Below are 21,788 nucleotides of genomic sequence, written 5' to 3' on the forward strand. Positions count from 1 at the left end.
GGGTGGGGAACAGGCTGACCAGCCGCACCAAGAGGTAGGGGTGAATTGCTCCGTGTCTAGCTGATTATTTACCAGTGTGACCCCCAGGGACCAGTATTGGGCCCAACACTGTTTAATATTCTCATAAATTATCTGGAAGATGGGATCAACTGTACACATGGTTGCCTAAAGTTCGGCAACCATGAAGTAGGGAAGTAGACACTTTGAAAGGATGAGCAGGATAGGCTGGAAGAGTGGGCTAATAGGAACCTCATTAAGTTCAGCAAGGATGAGCATAAGGTCCTGCCCCTCCGTATCTCCCCTCACCCTGCATTAGGTATGCCAGCAGCTCCAAAGCTTTTGATGCACCTTACATGCAACTTCAATACAGCAAATGCTTTTTGTATACAAGCCCTCTACAATTACTAAGTTTTTAAAAAATATATGAAAAATGTCTAATATTAAACTCTGGTTCACTGACATGTAAACAGTCCCTTTAATGATGACAAGACACTCCACATAATGACAGTATCATTAAAAAAAAAATCCTATTTCATTTATTTACACAGTAATATTACACCCTAAGTTTTCAAGGCACATTTTCTATATGCAGTTATTTGTCACAGCAAAGTGAAAAATCCTATTACAAAGTTTTTTAAGTTCTCTTTAAAAAGCAAAGGTACTCTTCTGTAAAACTAATTTTACCTCAGGTACATTCTAGTGGCTGTTCAGAGGAAGCTCATAATAAGATGTCCAACTGTTCACTCATACCTTCACTCTTGATTGCAATTTGGTTTTTTGCAATACGTAAAAGGCAACTTGGCAAGTGTTAAAGTACCAACAGCTTGTGCCAGTGTTATTCACAGACATGACCATAAAAAGAACCGCCTTCCAAAATTAAGAAGTGCAGTCTCAGGAATAATTTGTTCACAAGCTTGTCAAGGTCTGCAGTATTCATGTCAACACTGATATGCAATCTCAATCTTTAGGAATGCTGACTAATGGGCAAAAGGATAAACATTCTGTTTTGCTGTTGAAATCAATTGATTCAATTATCATCAAGGATGTTTTAATTTTTACGGTCAGACTTCAGTTCATGGATAGTTTATGGATATTTCTATGATTCTATGATAGACAACTGAGGTATACATAAGAAGTTGTTCAACTCCTGGCATAACTACAGACAGAAAGGAAACAGAAGGGGAAACAAGGGAAGGAGAGGGCAAAGGCTGATGACACTGTAGTTTCTTAGAAGAGGCAAATGTCCTCACATTCTACTTAGCTGAGCAGAAAGCAGAATTCATTCAAGAAGCTTAGCTGCTTAAACTCAAGAACATTGTACGATATTGGTTGACAACTCCTTTCCCCAGAAGGTAACAAGTAACATTTGCTGTTACTCCATTCAGTATTCTCAGTTCTTAAAACAGTACTTGTTAGGAGATGGGTCTTCTAGAATTATAAACTTTAACACCATTCTGCATTGAGCAGCGAGCGTATTTTGTCAGAAGAACCCCAGCGGTCTGCTTCTCTGCACACAAGTCTCTATAGAGGAAAGAAAGCAGATGACATTGGCATTAGAGATACTCTCATACAAAATGAATCCATGAAATATTTGTAAATATAACAATAAACTGGATCAGGATATTGGGAGAAAAAAAAAACAAACCACATAACTGTAACTGGCACATAATGCTTCGAATTACCTTAAGTTTAGAACTTGGCTTTGACATTTAAGTGACTGGCAAAACTACATTATTTACTCCAGAAACAAGGACTTTGCTTTTTACAGGGAGTTGGTTGGTTTTTATTATTACTGTTCTCTAAAGGTTTTCCATCTAGCAAAGCAGTTAGCTTCGAACTACTTAACTAGAGTAAATTTAGAGACACTCATAGGGGTCTGATGCAGTTACTTCTGGGTTACCATCTAGATCTGCTCATGTGTATCCTGGCTGAGCATTCCAGACAGCACTGGAATGTGAGTGTTAAAGAAGGAAGGACACGGCATGGGAAGCATATATAGTTCTTGTGTTGTAAATCTGGAGACTGTTTACAGATGTCAGGAGGTTTATCCTTTGAGTTAAGTGTGCCTCAATCAATAGGATCTGCCTCCAACAGTAGAATCGTGCAAGTTTAAATCCAACAAATATAGCTACGGTTCCCACAGGTAGGGATTCCACTCATACAGAATCCATAGTCATTTACAATGCGAAGTACAGTACCTGAAGCAATCATAGCTGATAAGTCAGCTATGCAAAAAGGGAAGAATATAACACTACTTTTAATAAATATATCCTATGATTCTGTGATCCTTACTGTATATAAGGGGTAATATCCGGTTCTGTCCATTTTTCCCGTATGCTGAATAAGCTGTTGAATCTTTCCTGATTTCCTTCAGGTAAGTCTTCTACTTTTAGCAGAAAGATGGTCTCTGGTCTTGAGCTTCTATCCACAAGAGCCAAGCCCTGTAGATCAGCATCAGAGAGGAAATGTTAAGTAAAGGCAAAACAATTAAAATTCCTCTTCTTGGCAATAATCTGTACAAGTTGCCCGTAAACATCCAAAGCCTTCTAAAACTGCACTATGAAAGGCAAAGTTAAAAACTATCATAAAGGTGCTGTTCTACAGGCAATGTTTATCACTTCCTATATGACAAGAAGGGAAGGCGAAATCCACTGAGTTCCAACACCTCTTTGCCTCCTCAAGCAAAAGGATTTTCACAGTGCTTGCTACTCTGCTGGCTGCCACCCCGGTCTGCCCCACAACAGCTTCAGTTTCTGTTCCAGTTACGTTTACAGATAACAACAGCTGAAACTTTTCTCCAAACAGTGAAACATGCCAGACTCGCAGAAAGCTCAGTTGTCCTGATTCCAGACCACTGGCACTCACGGAGGATGTGTATAAGAAGTACTTTAACTCGAAAGCTGACACAAATAACACATCAACAACCATTAATCGGCAAAATATATGTATGACACCAAGGCAGGTAACAGCCTACTTGTGAAAGAATCCATAGTTCTTGATGTTTTTACCTGAAGCTGATCAAGCCTTGTTGTCATCCCTTCAGGGACACTTTGTTGCCAGACTTCTTGAAACTCTGATAAATTGAATTTAACTGCGTTTTGCAAAAGCATTTGTGCTATAGCTCTGCATATTTTATCTTCATGCATCTCGAAGTAAACTTCCCCTGCTGAGAAACAAAAAACAGGTTATCTTGGGTTCTTGCTTTTTGATAAAAGAACAGAGTAGAGCCTCATGTTTCCATTCTGCTCTACAGTCTTCTACAAACCAAGTACTCTGTTTTTTCTTTTCCTCAGGGAGAATCTGACTTGGTATTACTTTGGACAAATGATGGTACCTTCTCATTCTCAAGTGCAAAATATTCTGTGTGTGTGCAGCACTGCCCCAGCTACAAGTATTAATTCATGTCAATAAGTGTATTAGCCCTCCATCTTTTCACCTTGCACAGCAACACTTTTTCTTACATCTCTCATTCCTATTTCAGAACGGCTTGTATTAAAGTGCTTGCTGCCTGCGATTGAGCAATTCAACAAAACTTTCATGTCCTTTATCACCTTTAAATTATCATTATTCCCTTCATAAACTAATTATATTTTGTTTCACAGTGACTTGACTAAAATTCTCTGAACGATGTCAGGTGTAAACACTTCCTTTGACTTTTTCAGCCATCTTAACTTCCTGCAAACTTGTTTCTTGTACAACCTGTCTGAATATACTAAGATTATAATTTGTGTCATTCCAACTACTTTCTTTTCTCTTGAAAAGTTGAGTGCAACTCCTGCTATAGCCAAAGGTGAGCTGAAAGCAACTGTGGGGAAGAATTCAGATTAAGGCACAGAAATATTCTGTCTATATATGAGATGGGCAATGGAGATTTAATCAATACAATCAGTGGGTCTTGTGGTGCAGTTCAAGGGACCAAAGGCAGATGTCTATTTCAGGCAGGCTGAATTCAGGGAGATCCATGTGCCATTCACTATTTACAATAGCACAATTGTTATTTGTTTAATTGCGTAAACATCTGAGACCTCCTACAGGAGATTCCACCTAAATTTTACTGGTCATCCGTGTTTAGTCACAAAATTATGGTTTGTAGACACCTAATAAATGACTCCCAGTACGTCTGTTAGTTCCTGATTTTTTCCCAGTGTCTCATACAGTTTAATAGTCCTTTTTCCTATGAAACTTTAACTATTTCACTCAGTTTCAGCTCACTGTTTACTCCCTCCTTTTATTGACATTGTAGAAAATTCATTTGTTTGGGCCATCCTCAGAATCTGCATTTACTCATCAATAATGATTTCCTTTATGCAAAATTAAAATACGCATGCTTTCCCAAATTTACCATCGTCAAAATATTTCCTTCCATAGCTTAGAAGAATGTGTTCTATCATCTCTCTGGGGAAAAAGAAAATAAAAGAAAAATATCAGAAATTAAGTTTTAAAACTGTTTGTTAGACACTACAGAAACAGTTACCAAGAAAATGAAGGAACAAGTATTGGGGGGGGGGCAGGTCAAGGAGAATTGAGGATGTGACATCTTCATGCCTGAAATGAACAAATTCCTAAAAACTTAGAAGCAAAAGAGAACAAAAGGGGACAAAAAGGACAGATAGAAGTTAATTCTGTGTGCTGTCAAAGGTCTCTTCCACCTAGTTTTAAGTAACAGAGACTAAAAGGCATAAGAAGAATAAGGAAGCGGGACCCTTGCAAAGTCACTTCTTTGCAAATAGAATTGTTTCAGAAGTAGTGTGGCCAGCAGGGTGGTGCCACACCTCAAATCCTGCGTTCAGTTCTGGGTCCCTCAGTACAAGAGAGACATTGAGGTGCTGGAGCAGGTCCAGAGAAGGGCAGTGAAGCTGGTGAAGGGTCTGGAGCACAAGTGTGATGAGGAACGGCTGAGGGACCTGGGGGGGGTTTAGTCTAGAGAAGAGAAGACTCAAAGGAGACTATCACTTCTACAACTACCTGAAAGGAGCTTGTCTTGAGGTGGGTGTTGGTCTCTTTTTCCCAAGTAAAAAGCAATAGGACAGGAGCAGATGACCTTAAGTTGTGCCAGGAGAGGTTTAGATTGGATATTAGGATTTTGTTTTTTCACCAGAGGTGTTATCAAGCACTGGAACAGGCTGCCCAGGGCAGTGATGGAGTCACCATCCCTGGAGGTATTTAAAAAAAACGTGCAGATGTGTCCCTTAGGAACATGGCTTAGTGGTGGACTTGGCAGTGCTCAGTTAACTGTTGGACTTAACGATCTTAAAGGTCTTTTCCAGCCTAAACTATTCTATGATTCTATGGCAAGTCACAGATTTGGCAGTTAATTATCACTTACTGAATAGTAGGCATTGTTTTAGAACTCTGGCACAACATTACAGCATAACTGCAGACACTAATACTAAAGCAAGATTTCTTTTTGAGCTAAAAGCCAAATAAATAGCAAATGCTACATACTGTAAACTTCAAACTTTGTTTGAATGGTAATCTTCAATTATTTCATGACTCCAAACAGCAGTACAATAAATTCAAAACTCTTACAATCTGGATTTATCACACCAGAAAACATGCCACATTTCATATGTTATACAAGAGGTAAACTAAACCTTTTTGGCTAGCTATAGCTTCAGAACAAGTATTTCAAGATGGCCAGCAATTTACAGTTTAAGTACATGCTACTTCCATAATTTATAATTCAGCAGTGATGTTTCTACTACTAATCAGTGGAAATGTTACCAATAGACACTACAGTCAGTTTACTAACCTGTCTGTCTAAGCTACTAATGGCTTTGTATATTTTAGAGGCAAAAATGTATCATTAATACCATGGTAACTGGACTCTACAGTTGTAAGACCATAATTCTAAGCAACAGTAATTATTGTAATTAATTAATAATGATTGTAAACAATTTTAAGTACTAAATGTAAAGCCTTACGTGGGCTCTAGAGATCCAAGTTCCTCAAGGCAGGTACGTAAAGGAACCTTCTTTAAAGACCAGGACTCTGAGTCTATTAGCTGAATCACATGATTCAAGAGTTTCATCTCATAGTCAAATTCCAGAATTCTCCAATATCCTGCCAAATAGAAAATCACAAATCAAGACTTAGGAGAACATGAATACCTTAATTCTATTCCCCTGTACATATATTACAGGAGTCTGGACATTTAGATCACACCTTTACAAAGTACAGCAACAACATTCTGTCCTTTTCAGGATTAAAACTTGGAAACAGGACAGAATAGTAAAAGCAGTTGTAAAGGAGAAAGAAGTTAAATAATCTCTATTATTCATTTATGTAGATTAACTGCCACAAATACAAAGACACTACAAATTCCATACAAAGATGAATCAGACCTGGAAAAACTAGTAATTCATTCAGGCATAGAACTGTATGAAAGGAAGTGGTTGCACTGGCCCTGAAAAGTGACAGCTCAGGTCCAGCCTAGTACACAGAAATCCAGATGCGACAAAGCACAGATGAGGTACAACGGTGCTGTGCAGCTAGCTGTACATGACAAGGAAAGGCATTCATGAGATCCTCACCTACCTAATGGGACAGTACAAAGACAACTGACCAGAGGTCTTTCCAGTGGTGCTCACTGATGGGACAGGAGGCAAAAAGCACCAGCTGCAACAAGGGAAATCCCAGATAGTTATTCCCTTGCAGAGGGTCTAACACAGGAACAGCTTGGACAAAGCTGTCCATACTTGGAAATACTCAGAACAGAACCAGCCAAGGTTACATGCAGCCATGCCATAAAGCAGGGGTTTGGACCTGGTAACCTCCAGAGCTCAGTTCTATCCTATATTATTCTGTGACTCCAGGACTACTGTCCCCTTATGTCCAAGTAAGGGTTTGGATTTGGCCAAGTAAAGGATGAGTAGGACCTGTCCCAAGGTGAGACACTTGCTCTAGTCTTGCCTCACATGGTAGGAAGACCTCTGAGATAAAAACCAGTCTGGGATGAAGAAAGAGCTATGACAGGGCTAGGGTTACCTAAGGATTAGCTATTTTTATCTCTGTAACTGCAGACACTCTAGAACTTGTCATCCATGAAGAGGGCAAGCAGCCAAAAAAAATATTCATGCTATGGGTGGGATATTCTGATGGCGGTGTTTGTAGCAGTATAGAAGGAATTATCCTGGGAATAGCCAGACTGGACAGTGCCTGCTTGGTTTTATCCTTTAGATCAGCTTCATAGCAGCAGAGAACATAGGAACTATGGAAGCAGACCTTGGTGCTTTGAAGTGACTTGCACCTTGAAAGACGAGGATGTAAAAATGGGCCTTAGAAAAAGGAGACACATATTTTGCAATAATATTCTTTTTGCAATAATATTCTTTAAAATAATACCTTCAATTTTGAGGGCATCTATCACCTGCAAATGGTGCAGTATTTCTTCTTCGCTTGCTTGAATCAGACTTAACAAATCTTCTGTTGTATACTGCAGTAAAAGGAAATGAAATATACACGTTATCCTTACTCCTCCTTTGCTTCAGCAAAGCATGCTAAATGTATTGTAAGATATAATGAAGAGTAATGTTCCCCTCCCTGCATACTCTGAGTTTTGTAAGGTTTACCACACTCTGAAACCTTTCCTGTAACTTACATTTTCTCAAAAAGTTATTCAATATAAAAGCCAATCTAACTACAGGGAAGTCTTCATGCCATGCACAAGTAATACACTTGTATTCCCAGGATGTCAAACTAGCACAAGCAGGCATCTTAAGTAAAGTATCCCAGGAAGAATGTAAAGTAAATGTGTTCCGTCTTTCCTAAATCACTTATTTTAACCTGTGAGATTCAAAGAAAAGGCAAACCAAAAAGTACTCATCCCTTTTAGACAGATGCCAGAACTCCACCTTAGTACCTCCACTGAGGGAAAGACTCCTCCAGCATGACCTCAACAGGTAAGTGTTTTGGTGTCTGGTAACCAATTAGCAGATATGTAGTACAGCCCTAGCCACAATATACACAGCTTCTTGCAGAACAGTTATTTGGAGAGATGAGTACTTGGAGAGATGAGAGGGTGCTGTAGAAGGTATCATGAGGAATGAAGTAAAAGGAAAGAACAGACTTAAATCCATAGGAAACAGGGCTTCATAAATTCTTTTATTCACCTTACAGCCTTTTTAATCAACTCTAATATTAAAGTTTTGTTGATTATACTGTAAGAATAGTTCTATCAGAACAGAAAAAATAAGAGTTAAGTACCTGAGATCCATTAGACTATGGGAACACAAATGGGAGAAATCAGAACTAAGTTTGGGACAGCCACCATGTAAAAAAAACATTTAATAAATACAGGAAGTTCTCTGCTTTTTGCAGTACCATTCCTATTAAATATCATCAGGCTAAGCAGCACTGAACTCACAAGAGTACTTCAGCAAGGGATGGCCGTATTGTGCAGTACTTAAACACTGCTAGTAAGTGAGACTAAACATATCCCGAGTCATTTGTTTCCAAATAACCAGTGGCAAGATAAGAACATTCTATATTTCATAGAATCATAGAACAGTTAGGGTTGGAAAGGACCTCAAGATCATCTAGTTCCAACCCCCCTGCCATAGACAGGGACACCTCACACTAGACCATCCCACACAAGGCTTCATCCAACCTGGCCTTGAACACCGCCAGGGATGGAGCACTCACAACCCCCCTGGGCAACCCATTCCAGTGTCTCATCACCCTAACAGGAAAAAATTTCCTCCTTATATCCAATTTAAACTTCCCCTGTTTAAGTTTTAACCCGTTAGCCCTTGTCCTGTCACTACAGTCCCTGACAAAGAGTCCCTTCCCAGCATCCCTATAGGCCCCCTTCAGGTACTGGAAGGCTGCTATTAGGTCCCCACGCAGCCTTCTCTTCTCCAGGCTGAACAGCCCCAACTTCCTCAGCCTGTCTTCATACGGGAGGTGCTCCAGTCCCCTGATCATCCTCGTGGCCCTCCTCTGGACTTGTTCCAGCAGTTCCATGTCCTTTTTATGTTGAGGACACCAGAACTGCATACAATCCTCCAGGTGAGGTCTCACAAGAGCAGAGTAGAGGGGCAGGATCACCTCCTTCGACCTGTTGGTCACGCTCCTTTTGATGTTTATCAGCTATATCTAGTTTTCTCCAGTAAGCTGATATAGGAAATACATTCTCCTTCAAAACAAACAAAGAAGAACAGTCCTCAAACTAGGCACTAATGTCTGGGGAGACACTGACATGTTTTTATAATAGTTGTTCAGTATTAGTAATAAATATTATTCTACATAACTTTTTTTTTTCTTCCCCCCATGTTGCTTGTCTTTTTTAGTGCTTGTACTTTCCAGACACTTTAAGCGCTTTTGTCTCTGCCATCCACTATTCCGTTGTATGTCCTTCTACACCTAGACCAAAAGTAGATGGGAAAAGGCAGTGCTGGGGGAAAAAGATTCTGAAACTGTTCAGAAATTAGTCTGTTAATAGTCCAGAAAAAAAGAGGCGGCATTTCTCTCCAAGGGAGAAAAGTACCATCTATGTTTGTACATCCAAGCACAGATGGCTTGTTGGTATCAGCTTCAGCCAAGCCTCAACATAAAATACTTTGGAGCAACCATTTCTGTTTTTAAAGTCAAAAGTAACAAAACACCAGGATTTTTATCAGCCTTTTATCTGAGATCACACGCTGCACAGTCCAGGGCTCTCCATTATTCTTTAGATCCTAAACTGAATTTCCTGGAAACAGGAAAGGGCAGCAGGACAGGATTTTATGTTTTCTTTTCTTGTAGTGTCAGTCTTATTTTCTGCCACATGCCATCCTTATCCTGCATCTCCTTGCATGTAGTATGCAACTCCTTGCTTCTCCTTCACATCATGAATTACTGACTGGCAAATGATTTGCACATGAGTGTTTTCCTTTCTTGTAGCATCAGTCTTACTCTCTGCCACATATCACCCTTACCATCCATCTCCTTGCATCTAGTATGCATTTCCTTGCTTCTCCTTTACATCATGAATTACTGATTGGCAAATGGGTGTCCTCCACCCTCATACATGACACATCATACATTCACACCCAAAGAAGGAAAGGCTGCATTACACCTTAGTGGCTATATAACTTTCAAGGAATTTAGAAAAGGTTCTAGAGACTGTCTTCAAGAAACTTCCCAATTGAAAAGGGAAATCCCCAGTCTCTTTCAGTGTCCTTCCTTTTCCTCTCTTTGCTAAAAACCCAAAAAGGTTGCTTACCTGCCACTCAGCAGAAGAGCTAATAATCACCAATTTGTATAAGCTTAAAAAATTAACTCAAAGCAGCACTGTGAAACATGGGAGGAAAGGCATTTTTCTAGTTAAGAATATATCTTTAATTTGGCCATTAACAATTACAAGAAGGTAATTCACGTAGCTGACTGACCTTTGAAAATGTTGAACTCTGATCTTTCTGACTATCTGGCCCTCCATAGGGATCTTCCATTAAAAGCTTTCTCAGTTTCTTCAGTTTTGGTCGGCATCTCCTTAATTCCCAATAGTTATTCGAGAAACCAGCGATCTACAAGAAAAAGCAAAGACTCTTAAAACATTTTAATATAGCATTTGGATTCAAAGCAACTTATCAAAAATTATCAGCAAAATGTGGTAATCTAATCACTGAGAACAAGTGCTTCAGAAGGGTAGAATACAAGAAGTTATAGAGAATAAGAAAGTAGAGAATTAAAACAAACAAAAGCCCAGAAAGACACACCTGTGAATGAATAATATTACAAGATGCTTGATCTGCATTCAGCTGTTCTGGAGTTTTGCAACCAGGAACAAACAGCAGCATATTTGAGGTATCTGCTATTTTAATGTCATAGGTTTTATCTTTGCTGCACAACACTGCTTGTTCATCCTTTTCACCACGGATAACTAGGCTGGAACAGAAACAGCACAAAAATAAAGATGTGTTTTTACCGCTATTTCAGAATGAATACCTATTGAACTTGTCCGATATTTTTTTGTATTTATACATTGGTAAGGAAGTTATAAAACGCAGTTCTATTTGGTAACAGCAGTCACAGCATACCGAAATATAAAGATGTAATTGTCAATTAATCTAAAATATCTTAACTATGTTTTCTCCTTTCCTTTTTGAGTTTTCCCTCTCTGAAAGACAATTCAAGGTATTTACATAGATCAATTTCGAATCACCTCATCTGCCTATTCACACAGCTCCCCCCCCCCCCCGTTGTTTAACGCATGAACTAGTTCACTGATCTTTGAAATTAGATTACAGCTACAGTTGTTCTTTAATGTGGACTGAAACTGGCTAAATATGAAACAGTACACACAAATTCTGTCTATTGTGCAGCACCTGTCAGATAATCCCGCCTCAATAACATGTATGTTTTCTTGCAAGTAATTCCAAGTACGAAAGAAAACCATCTTCTAGAGCATTTCAGGACAAATAATACAAACCCCCCTCTCCAGCTCACATACCTGATTAAAAAGAGATTCTTAATGAGGGCATGGTTATACCACAGCAGGGGAACGTTCAGGTCTTCCCAACTATTTGAGGCTATTTTTGTTATAAAAAGTTCTAATATTGTCTCATTTAAATGTTTTTATTATGTCACTGGCATTGCAGCAAAGGTAAGATTTTTAAAACTGTAACAAAAACGCACCTAGAATCTGCTCTAGTCCAGGGTTAGATGCCAGGCAACCACCCCATGAAACACCTATGCTAACACTGTACATCCTTTGCTGTTTGTCTCACAGGCACCCTGCCATCCACCTGACCTCAACAGTTCCAACTGGAAAATCTCAAAGTCAGTGGGGCTGTTCTAAAGACATCATCTCCTTTCCTAAACTCAAAGTGTTTGGCCCCTATATTCATATGCCTGATGAGAAACTCTTCTGTTTTGGCTAAATGTCTCCTTGGAAGCAATTTTTCCATATGAAAATAAATAAATAAATAAATAAAACGCTTCTTAGGTGTTACTAGTGTAGTTTTCCGTGTAACAGACCCAGGTTTAAGGGACAGTTACATTGTCAGGCAAACCGGTTTAGAAGAACAGAAGTCTGGACAAGGCCACGTTAAAAGCCGTCAGTTACAGATGGCACAGCACAGCCTTGCCCCATCTCCATCCTCACGCACAGCAGGCCGAGCAACAGGGGTGGAAAACTCCCGTCTACCACCGCGGGGCGGGCTTGCCCCGGTCCCTCAACCGTTCCGGCCCCCACGGCAGCTGGGCCCCAAGAGACGACGGGCTGGAAGCCGTCACCATCGCCAGGACGCGCCGCGCCGCGCCTCGCCTCTCCTCTCCTCAGCGGACAAGCCCCACCGCGCCCGTACCTGCACCCCGCCTCGATCTCTGCGCAGAGGCCCGGCTCCAGCTGCAGCAGGCAGCACTCTCCGGCGGCCGCTTGCGGCCCGAAGCTGAGGCAATGTACGACCGGCAGCAGCTCCGCCGGGTTCACCTTGGCCGTCTGCAGAGTGGCGTCCACTTCCGCGCGGCTCCGCATGGCGCCCGCCGGGCCGTTCCGTTCCGACGGCCGCGCCGCAGCGTTATGCCGCCTCACGCCTGTCGCGGCAAGGGGCGGGACGGCGCGGGAGGCGGGCGCAGTCGTTGGGTTGATTCTCTGGTTGACTGCCATTCGCCTGGCCGTGGCCGTCGGGGCGGGCGGCAGCACCCGTGTGTAAAATGCAGCAAAACCGGGCCCAGTGCGTGAGTCCCTACCCTGCTCTGACAGAGGCAGCACCCTCTGGGTACTCCTTAACACCACTGCATGGGAGCAACAGTGGGGAGAGGGAGGCCGACTGCCCGAGCCACCGCTGCTGTGTGGAAGTGAGTGGAAAGCACGCACCAGCATCGCCCATCTCTGCTTCTGTCACCACAGGTGCGGGGATAGCCTGACCGAGGGCAAGTACCTGACAGCGCTCGTTGGCACACGGTCCCTTAGGAGAGGCTCTGCATGGTTCCCATGAAGGGGTTCGTGCTGTGGCCTGGCCTAGCAGGGGTGAGTAAAAACCACAGGCAGGTGTGATTATTGCAGTGGAAATAGTCTGCGGCTCAGAGGTTCAAGAGGAAATCTACTGACATTCTTAAACCATAAGAGAAACACGAAGCAGAGGTTCAGAAGACAACAGCTGGGTACCACTGGGAATCAGTCCTCTGCAAAGATGCTTCTTCCCTGTCTTGTCCAGGACAGCCGGCTCCCCAAATGCCAGAGTTCTTGCTGCTAATGCACCTAGCAGATAGCTAGGACTAACACAGGCTAACAGCTAACAAATACGCATTAGCTAACAAATAATTAGTTTGAGCTCCAAAGTTGTGTGTATCAATTTGCAGAGTGTTTCTGATGTAAACCTGCACCGAATGATCCAGACAAGGAGGTTGTACCATGTGCGTGCTGGAACCAGAAGCAGGAGCTGTTGGGATGGAGTTGGCTTCGTTCGGTACCAAGCTCAGCAGAGAGCTAATGTTGCTGCATGTGACTGAATCGGGCATCTGTCTTCAGGAGGTCCTTGGAGAACTGCAATTGGCTTTGGAGAAAACTTTGAAGTTACGAGGCAGTTACCTTTATCACATGTGCAGGGGCTTGTTCGCCATCTACCATATTTTTGTAGTGTATTTCAGTTATTGGAAGGTGAAAATGCAGTTGTGTACACAGGAAACCTGAGGTACTCTGACTTTAGCTAGCTTCTGCTGATGTAGGTGCAAACTGATATGTGTACAGCCTTATGTGAGGCTGTTACATTTTACTTTAATGTAATCTGTACCTGCACACCTCAAAGGTAAACTGGAAAATCACTGTTCTACCAAGTGAATGCTCACACAGTTACTAGCTGCTTAAATAACAGCTTAATTATGCTGGGTTTAATTTATACCTTAATCTGTGCAATTTTCCGGTGACCTCGCATGCCTGCTTCTCCTCCTTCCTCCTTTTCATTCTGTGGAATAAAAAAGTGAGATTCTGATACAGCCAAGGAACTGAATCCAAAAGATGAATTCACAGAGTTTGTATCTTAAGAGCTCTGCCGCACAACAAAAACCCAGTGGGAAGAAAATCACTGAATGGTTTTCAAGAGCTGGCGCAGATCTATGGTCAGGAATACTTGTACCAGTTACTAGTTTTTCCAACCAGTTTTGTTTGTCCTAGTAGTTCTGGTTGTAAATGTTTCTTAGCTTGTTTCTTAAGGAGCAGAAACATATGCTTGTGCTGCCTGCCATCTTTCTCTGCCTGTCCTTCACAACTCTGGAAGTTACTGCTCAAGGTCAGGGAAGTTTGGCAAGTAAAGTTCCTACATGTTTTGTGGAAATCGATGGCTGGACAATACATTGGTGCCCTTACTTACGGGAAAGCAGCTCTGATCCATTCTGAGAGGCAGCAGCCAACTGGCCTATCAGCAAAAACATGGACATAAATCTATAGGAAACATGTTTTATTTCTCAGGAAACAGCTTGTATTATGCTTCTGTTTTCACCAAGAATGCTTTAGAGCAGTGACCTAACTGACGAAAACTGCTTTGTGTAGGAACTCATGAAGTTAGTTTCAAGAGACACAGATGAATAATTTAACAAATTTGGATTGCAGAGAAAATGAGGAGATTCTGAACTACCAATGTTGCTGTCAATTTATAAGGAAATGCTATAGCAAGGGAGCTTGGTGGGATCTTGAAATTATTTTATAAAGATCAAAGAAAGGAAGTTCAAGTAACTCCAAAGCACCACAGCTAAGACATAAAAGAATGAACCAGGAGATAATATATGTTATAGCAGCGCTCATTACCAGTATCAGGCTCTAGTTATCAGGCAGCAGGAGGATGACTTCCCAGGTGTGATTTCAGTTCAAGTGGTTGGGAGCTTTACAGTAAAATGTAGTAAGAAAATTGGGCTACATGAAGTGTTTAAATGTCAAAGATATACACAATAGAAACTTAAGAATGTCCTTCAAAGCATAATGAAGGTGGCTGTGAAAACAGAAAGATAATAGAGCCAGCACTAAAGAAGCTGGCACAGCATCAGAGTTGAATACAGTAACACATTAACAGCCTGGTGATAATTGCATAATTCACAGTTACAGTTCTTGGAGATTATTCCACAGGAGAGACAAAGTTTGATTAAAGCCTCACAAACCTTAGTTCAAGGATTTTTTTTCATCTGAAATGCCCTCTGCAATGTTGAAAATTAGTGTGTGTGTTACATTTCCTCTTCATCAGTCCGCTTCATTAGGGATTATAGCAATAGGACAAGGAGTAATGGGTTTAAACTAAAACAGGGGAAGTTCAGGTTAGATGTAAGGAATTTCTTCCCTGTGAGGGTGGTGAGGCACTGGAACAGGTTGCCCAAAAAGTGGTGAATGCTCCATCCCTAGCAGTGTTCATGGCATTCACATAGCTTGAATAATAATTGTCTGGTCTGTCTCAAATGTAAGAACTGGGGAATACCACTGAAATTAACAGAAGTTTATGGGTAACAGGAGAGAAGACCTTTCTATACAACACATTGTGGAACTTGTGAGATGTGATGAAAGTCAAAATGAGTGTGATCCACAAAAAAAATAGATAACTTCCTAAAGGTTGCATGTGCTTGTCTCTACTAATTACAGTGTTCAGGTTTTAGTTGTAGCTCAGGACCCTAAATAAACTCAGCTCCCCTAAACCACCAGAGCACACAGTCTTCTGCTCTCTGTTGGAGTTAGTTATTGAGTTAGACTTATTTCTTTTTTTATTTTAATTTTATTTTTTTAATGGATAGTTAAAATAACAAAGCAGTGGCTTGCATATTCTATATTTCAGACACTGAATCCTTTGTAGTATCATATCCCAGTAAAACCATCATACCTGATCATGCCAGCCAGCAAAGAACCAGAAAGCAGGAGATAATGAGTCCAAGACTCAAACAGGGAAAATTTTAGCCAGTTACTAGAATAGCCAAATAGCTCATCCACCTCAGATAAATTCTGTCTTGTCACTCTTAATAGGTCAACAGGGAGATACAAAACAGTTTATTCAAGTTAGGAGAAAATAAATAGTCATAATCAAACCTAAATACTTGTGTAAACTCTACAATAGCTTGGATTATCTCAGTGATATAAAATTGGCTCTGTGCTGGAAACACTGAAGAAGAAACACTCGAAGCTGGAAAACACATGCCAGAATAGCCAGGGCACAAACACTATCAACACAGTTAGGAAGTGACTGAGAATTCCATGGTACGCTGGTGCAACAAGCAAAATCACAGATGCCCAATGCTTATGAGACAGCTAGTGCTTGGATACCCATTTCATTGTTATGTCATTTCTCTACAAGGACAGCACATGTAATTGCAAACGTAGCCAGAGATCAGCCATGTCACACTGGTGTAAGTCATGATGAGGTGATAAGGTGGGGTAGATGAGAACAAGCTGGTATCCAGCCGACATTCATAGCATCTCTCAGCTTTAGCCAGTCAACCAGGACATTCTCAGCTACAGAGCACATCCTCAGAGCATGCACACTGGTGCAGTGGGTGGGAAGGTGCTACAATTTCTGTCAACATTAGCGTGAAAGAGCAGGACATTGTCAATTATAGGGACACCATTCCCTTTTGGGCTTAGAGTATATGACAGGTGTGCATGTCATGTAATGCATGAGTACATCATTAAAATCTTTTGGGCCATCTACATTTGCTGGATAGATCCCCAGAGTGCTTCTAGAATAGCCACAGCGCATATTGTAATTCAGAATCAGCTGATCTTGCTAGTTGGCAAAATTAACAGTAATACTTTACTGTGGGCCCTAAAATTTAATCACATAACACACCTCCTGCTGAAATGATTTTAAACAGTATTATCATTAGTATCTAGGAAATAAATGTCTGTAGATAAATGGAATTAAATGTATTATTTTAAAAATACTGTGTAGAGTGTTTTGTGGCTAATTCCAAGGCTCAGTCTGGAGACCTTACTAATAGAAAAATCCATAACATCAGTATGTGTCATCTGGCAAGTTGTCTGCCATCCTGCTCCCCACTGCAGCTAGGAGTCCATCTAGTGATATGCTCTTTTTAGCCCCAAACCATCTGTCTGACACAAAAGTGGATAAAACTGTGGGCATGTCTGCAAGAAACACTTTGTTCTGAAGATTTCCATCTATCCCCTCATCGGGTGTTACTAAGGCCTATGCCTAAAGCATGAATGTTTCTGTATCTGTTGGATTTTTGATATTTTTCTGTGGACATCCTAACCATCTGATTTTTTTCTCCTGCTTCTGAATATTACAGCTTGTCTTGAGGCCAAACATTTTTCCATTGTAATCACTGTGTCAGTGAGCAGCTGGAATTTTTTCTTACAGCTCTGTGAGTAATTATCAGTAGTGAGTGTATCACAAGGGGTATCATATGCTAAGCTATAACCGGCACAACAGAAGTAACTTTCTATTCATTGGATGTTTTGGCCTCTCAGATCTCCAATTACTCCTGACTCAGAAAATAAATTCATTGCCTGTACAGTTAGAAGAGATCTTTGTCCTTTCATCTTCTCCCACCTACCAGCTGGAGACTGGGTCATCAGTTTTGGTGCAGCCCTTACCTAACAGAATTGCCTTTCTCCAGGAAATTGTTTGGTAAGTGGGTGATGAGGCTGCTCTCATCATTAACTGCTTCACAAGAGATGCTGTGTGAGGCTTGAGGGGAGGTACCTCCCTCTGGAAAGCTGAAAGAGTTTCCTCCTCAGTTTAATAATTTGAATGAGAGAAACATCAAAGGCAATTAAGAAACTTAGGAATCTTTGATTAAAAATTCTGTGCAAGTTTCATTCCTGGGGAAATAGGCACTGGGGTCTGACAGATTGGGTTATAAGAAAAGCAGAGGTGTAGCTGATCCTGTTGCGTGGTGGGCACATCCAGTAAGTGGGTCTCCTGGGTGCATCCAGGGCAGTTTTCTATACTATATACATCTTTAAGAGTGACAATTCAGAGGGCTCCTCTCCAGAGAGGGGAGTCAGAGCAGCCAGGGAGGAAAGGTCTCATCTCTCTGCTGGTTGCTGTGGAGACAGGCAGCATCCCACTGTGAAGATGGTGTAATACAGAGAGGAAAAGCTCTGAGGGACATCACAAAGACAATTTACCCCTTCGAGCTCCTACCTCAGCCTGGCTCTGTTGCTGTTGTCTTCCTTCCAGCTTCCCTTCCCTTCCTGATTCTCTCCCCCTCTTCAGCTCAAGTCCGCTTCTGTTCTTAGTGGGACTCTCTTCTCTCCATTCCTTTTCTATTCACAGCTCTTTTACCATTTTATCCTCTTGGTGAAGTTTTTTTCCTGGGTGCAACTACAGACTGTTTTTCTGATGCTCTTCTTTCTGCTGAGATGTTGACAGCAGGACAATATTCCCACTACAGTTCATCCCTTGACAATATTGTTACCTGGTTCTGTATTTTAAGAGATTTGTATTTGTTCTTATGATAAAACCTTGCTACGTTTCTGCTTTATCCTAGTTATCTTTGTTGGTGGCTTCTTCTTCCACCAGTTCCTTTTGCACCCAGTTTCCCTGATGCACAGCTGCATCAAAATTCATTCTCCTTAAAGAATTCTGGTTCTCTGTAGCACCAAAACCCCTTTTGCCTTGGTTCAGTAAAGGGACTGGTCATATCTGATCATTTTACTGTATCTCAGCACAGTGTGGTGTCTGATTTATTTTAGAAGCATGCTCTACTGAGTTTGTCTCATTGCTTCAGCATTCAAAGAAATCCATAAATATTTTGCGTACACAGGAGGTGCCAGACAAACACTTCCTTGGGAGGTGCTTTCATGATAGAGTCAGGATTTTACTGACTTAAATTTTTCATTTTGACTAGACTAGGTAGTTATCTTGGTGTTCATTGTGGAGGGAAACTTATGATGGAGTCACTTATGTTTGAGTTTGTAATCCGGTGCAGAGAGCATATTATCTACAGATTATTCCCTTATAAAATTACCGTTAACTTGATTTAACGGGTTTTTTTCTTCTGTCGAGCCTCAATTCACAATGATTTTCTAGTAGGCATTTTCATACTTAAATTCTAGAAAGGACCACAGGGTGGCAGAGTGATTCAACACCTGTCTACTGCAAGCGGTTTGCTATGGAGATACAGACGAGTTAGACGAGCCAGAATAGCTGCTGGTGGCAGCTATCCCGGTGGAGCCGAGCGATGCCATTGGTTTGCAGTGTTTCTGATGCCTTGCAGAAATGGTGCCATAACTGCCATGTGCCGTGCCTGCTGCTTCTGCTCCCGGGAGGCCTGTCAGCTGGAGGAGCAGCTTCTCTGGCTGGTGTTCCTCAGCCACAGGATGTCTGTGTGCCGCACGGCCTCACCTAACAACAGGATGTGATGTGCTTAAGGATGGAGACAACGCTGGAACCTCTCTTTTGGGGAATACTGTTTGGCAAAGACTGTTTTTCTTTATTAAAAGCCTCATCAATCATAGAGGAGTATGATTCTGTATCTCATGGAAGCAGCTATTTGGCACCCTGTCAAACTGTTTGCATCTGCTCCTGACACCAGAAGCACATATCCACAGATCTGTCTGCACTACATGCTTGCACCCACCACCTACCCCAGACCCTGGCTGTGATGCTCACTCTAGGGCACGGAAGAGGCAGATTGTCTGAGGTAGAGCGTGCTCCATCGTGGACAGTGTGGAAAGAGCAACAGTCAACAGAAACTCCATCTGAGAAGCAGGAATAAGTAGCAAAGGACTAATGAGGAATAGTGTCTTAGACTGAATCTCAGCTTTTAGGTGTTTCCTGTCAAAGGACAAAAAATAAGTGTCTGAGTGTTAGAGCTGATTACAGTGCCAAGTCAAACTGTGAGTTCAAGCTACAGCGGTTTAAACCAACCTTTTTGATCTTGCAATCAGACATCAGAGCTCATTAACAGATATAGCTGGGGGACAGCTTAAGAAGCTGGCTTTTACCACTTAGCCAGTAGGTGTTGTCTTCACACTTGAGATGTGGTCAAGAAAGCAGTTCCTTCTCAGATCTTAGTCACACTTCCCAGCTGACTCACACCTCCCAGCCAGTGCACTAAGATGAATACTACAAGTCGCAGACTATGACCTGGACTAAACATACAGTGTAGACACAGCTCAGGCTGAATGAGTTCATAACTGCTATCAGTTAAATGTGGAATAAAAAGAAAACAAACCAAAAAAGAACTACTGGAAATACATATGAAGTCTTCAAAGTTTAAGATTTCAACTGGTTTTGCAGGTGCCTTTTGACAGGTAAATATCTTTGTGATGCTCAAAATCAGAAATTATTGCAAAGGAGTTAGAAAATATTCCAGGTACAGTAAATAAGTAGAGGGACTCAAATAAATGTCATCACTGGCATTGGGTAATTCAAAATGCTGGTTTAGCAGAGCATACTGTCAACTTGGGTTACTTGGTCTACTGGTCTGATGCGAATTTCTGATCTTTTATCTTACTGAAGCTGTTTGTTTCCATAAAATATTTATCTATTCACAGAAGCAAACACTAAAACATGAACCCATCTCTTGGCTGTGCTTTAGCTGTCAGCCTGCGCAGGAATCTCGCAATCTCTGTCTGGCCCTGTTAGTGTTTGAACATTTTATACAAAATGGAAAAGCTGAGTAAGGACAGGCTTAGAAACCCCCTTTCAGATTGCCTCTGCATATCTTAGGATCAAAATCCCTTTTTCTCTGCACTTCAGCTCACTATTATAACAATTACCAAGTCAGTGACACATGAAATGTAAGAATCTGAACAGATATGAGTCTCACCCTGGTGCTGACATGTTGGACAGATTGTGATAAATTCCTCCTGTTATCTCACTAGGGTGGCTTTTGCAGGAACTTGGATGTTATAACAGAAAAAGAGAAGTTGAAAACATACCTTTTTTTTTTTTTTTTTCTGAAAACTTGCTAACTTTTCCTGTGGTTTCTCACAAGACTAAAATTAGCTTGGCCAGATGCATTCAGTCCTTTGAATCGCACAAGCACTGATTCTTCTGACCGGTTGCAGCAGACAACTTAAATTGTTTGAATTTAGAGCAGCAAATGAGCAGCAATGAATGTAATCTGTGCACTGCCAAGAATGGGAAACACTATTGTACATAGCTTGAAAAGCGGAGGAGAGACTGGACAATACCTGGTAGTTCCTCTGGTCCCCCTTGCCAGGCCTCTAGTGCTAAGGAAGTGAACCAATTGAAACACAAAGACAAGTGAGCTCTCTTTGCAAATAAGCATGGGAATATAGGGAAAAAACACACACTCATTTTCCATGAATGTCGCAAGAGCTACTTAAATAAAAGTCCAATTTAAAAGCCAAAAACCTCCTTTGTATTTGTCTTCCTTAGTAAGAGAGGGACAAAGAAATTTTAAATTTGATGTTTACGTAATGCTGGTTCTTATACAAAAGATGGTAGGAGAACCAAGACTGTTAACCCATTGAACAGCTCACCTGCTAATGCCTTTTCTCCCTGAAGTGCTTCACATCTTTTGCATGAGGTGGTCAATGCCTTAATGATTAATTCGTCATTTTCCTGTTTAGAAAACTCTAGTCATGCCAACAAGAGAAAGACAAACAACCTCAGGAGCTACGCTATAGGAGAAATAAGGAGTATACACATGAATATTGGTAAATCTTTCATGTGAATATCTCATGCTAAAATAAGCATGCAGAAAATTAATTAATGAGACTAAAGAATTAATTTATTAAATCTCAGATTAATTTATCACATCAAAATTTAGGCCACAGATGCAATATTCTTTAAAGCAGTGAAAGCAATATTCTTATTTCACTATATAAACATTTAATGTTTCATCACTTGGACATTTACCTAATGAGATAAGAAAATCCATACAAATTGCTAGAATGT

The 21,788-nt window shown here is 41.1% G+C and overlaps 1 protein-coding gene across 1 annotated transcript; it reads right to left on the minus strand.

Moving 5' to 3' along the window:
- Window positions 1-513: 513 nt before the first annotated feature.
- DSCC1 (DNA replication and sister chromatid cohesion 1) lies at window positions 514-12,519 on the minus strand. The gene is made up of 9 exons (XM_065668863.1): window positions 12,288-12,519; window positions 10,698-10,866; window positions 10,371-10,505; window positions 7,345-7,435; window positions 5,925-6,063; window positions 4,343-4,395; window positions 3,009-3,166; window positions 2,293-2,441; window positions 514-1,521 (listed from the first exon to the last, which is right to left on the minus strand). The coding sequence occupies exons 1-9, from the start codon at window positions 12,455-12,457 to the stop codon at window positions 1,413-1,415; spliced, it is 1,173 nt and encodes a 390-aa protein (XP_065524935.1). The 5' UTR covers window positions 12,458-12,519; the 3' UTR covers window positions 514-1,412.
- Between the last annotated feature and the right edge of the window lie 9,269 nt (window positions 12,520-21,788).

The sequence above is a fragment of the Lathamus discolor genome, chromosome 2, assembly GCF_037157495.1.
Source record: "Lathamus discolor isolate bLatDis1 chromosome 2, bLatDis1.hap1, whole genome shotgun sequence".
NCBI lineage: Eukaryota > Metazoa > Chordata > Aves > Psittaciformes > Psittacidae > Lathamus > Lathamus discolor.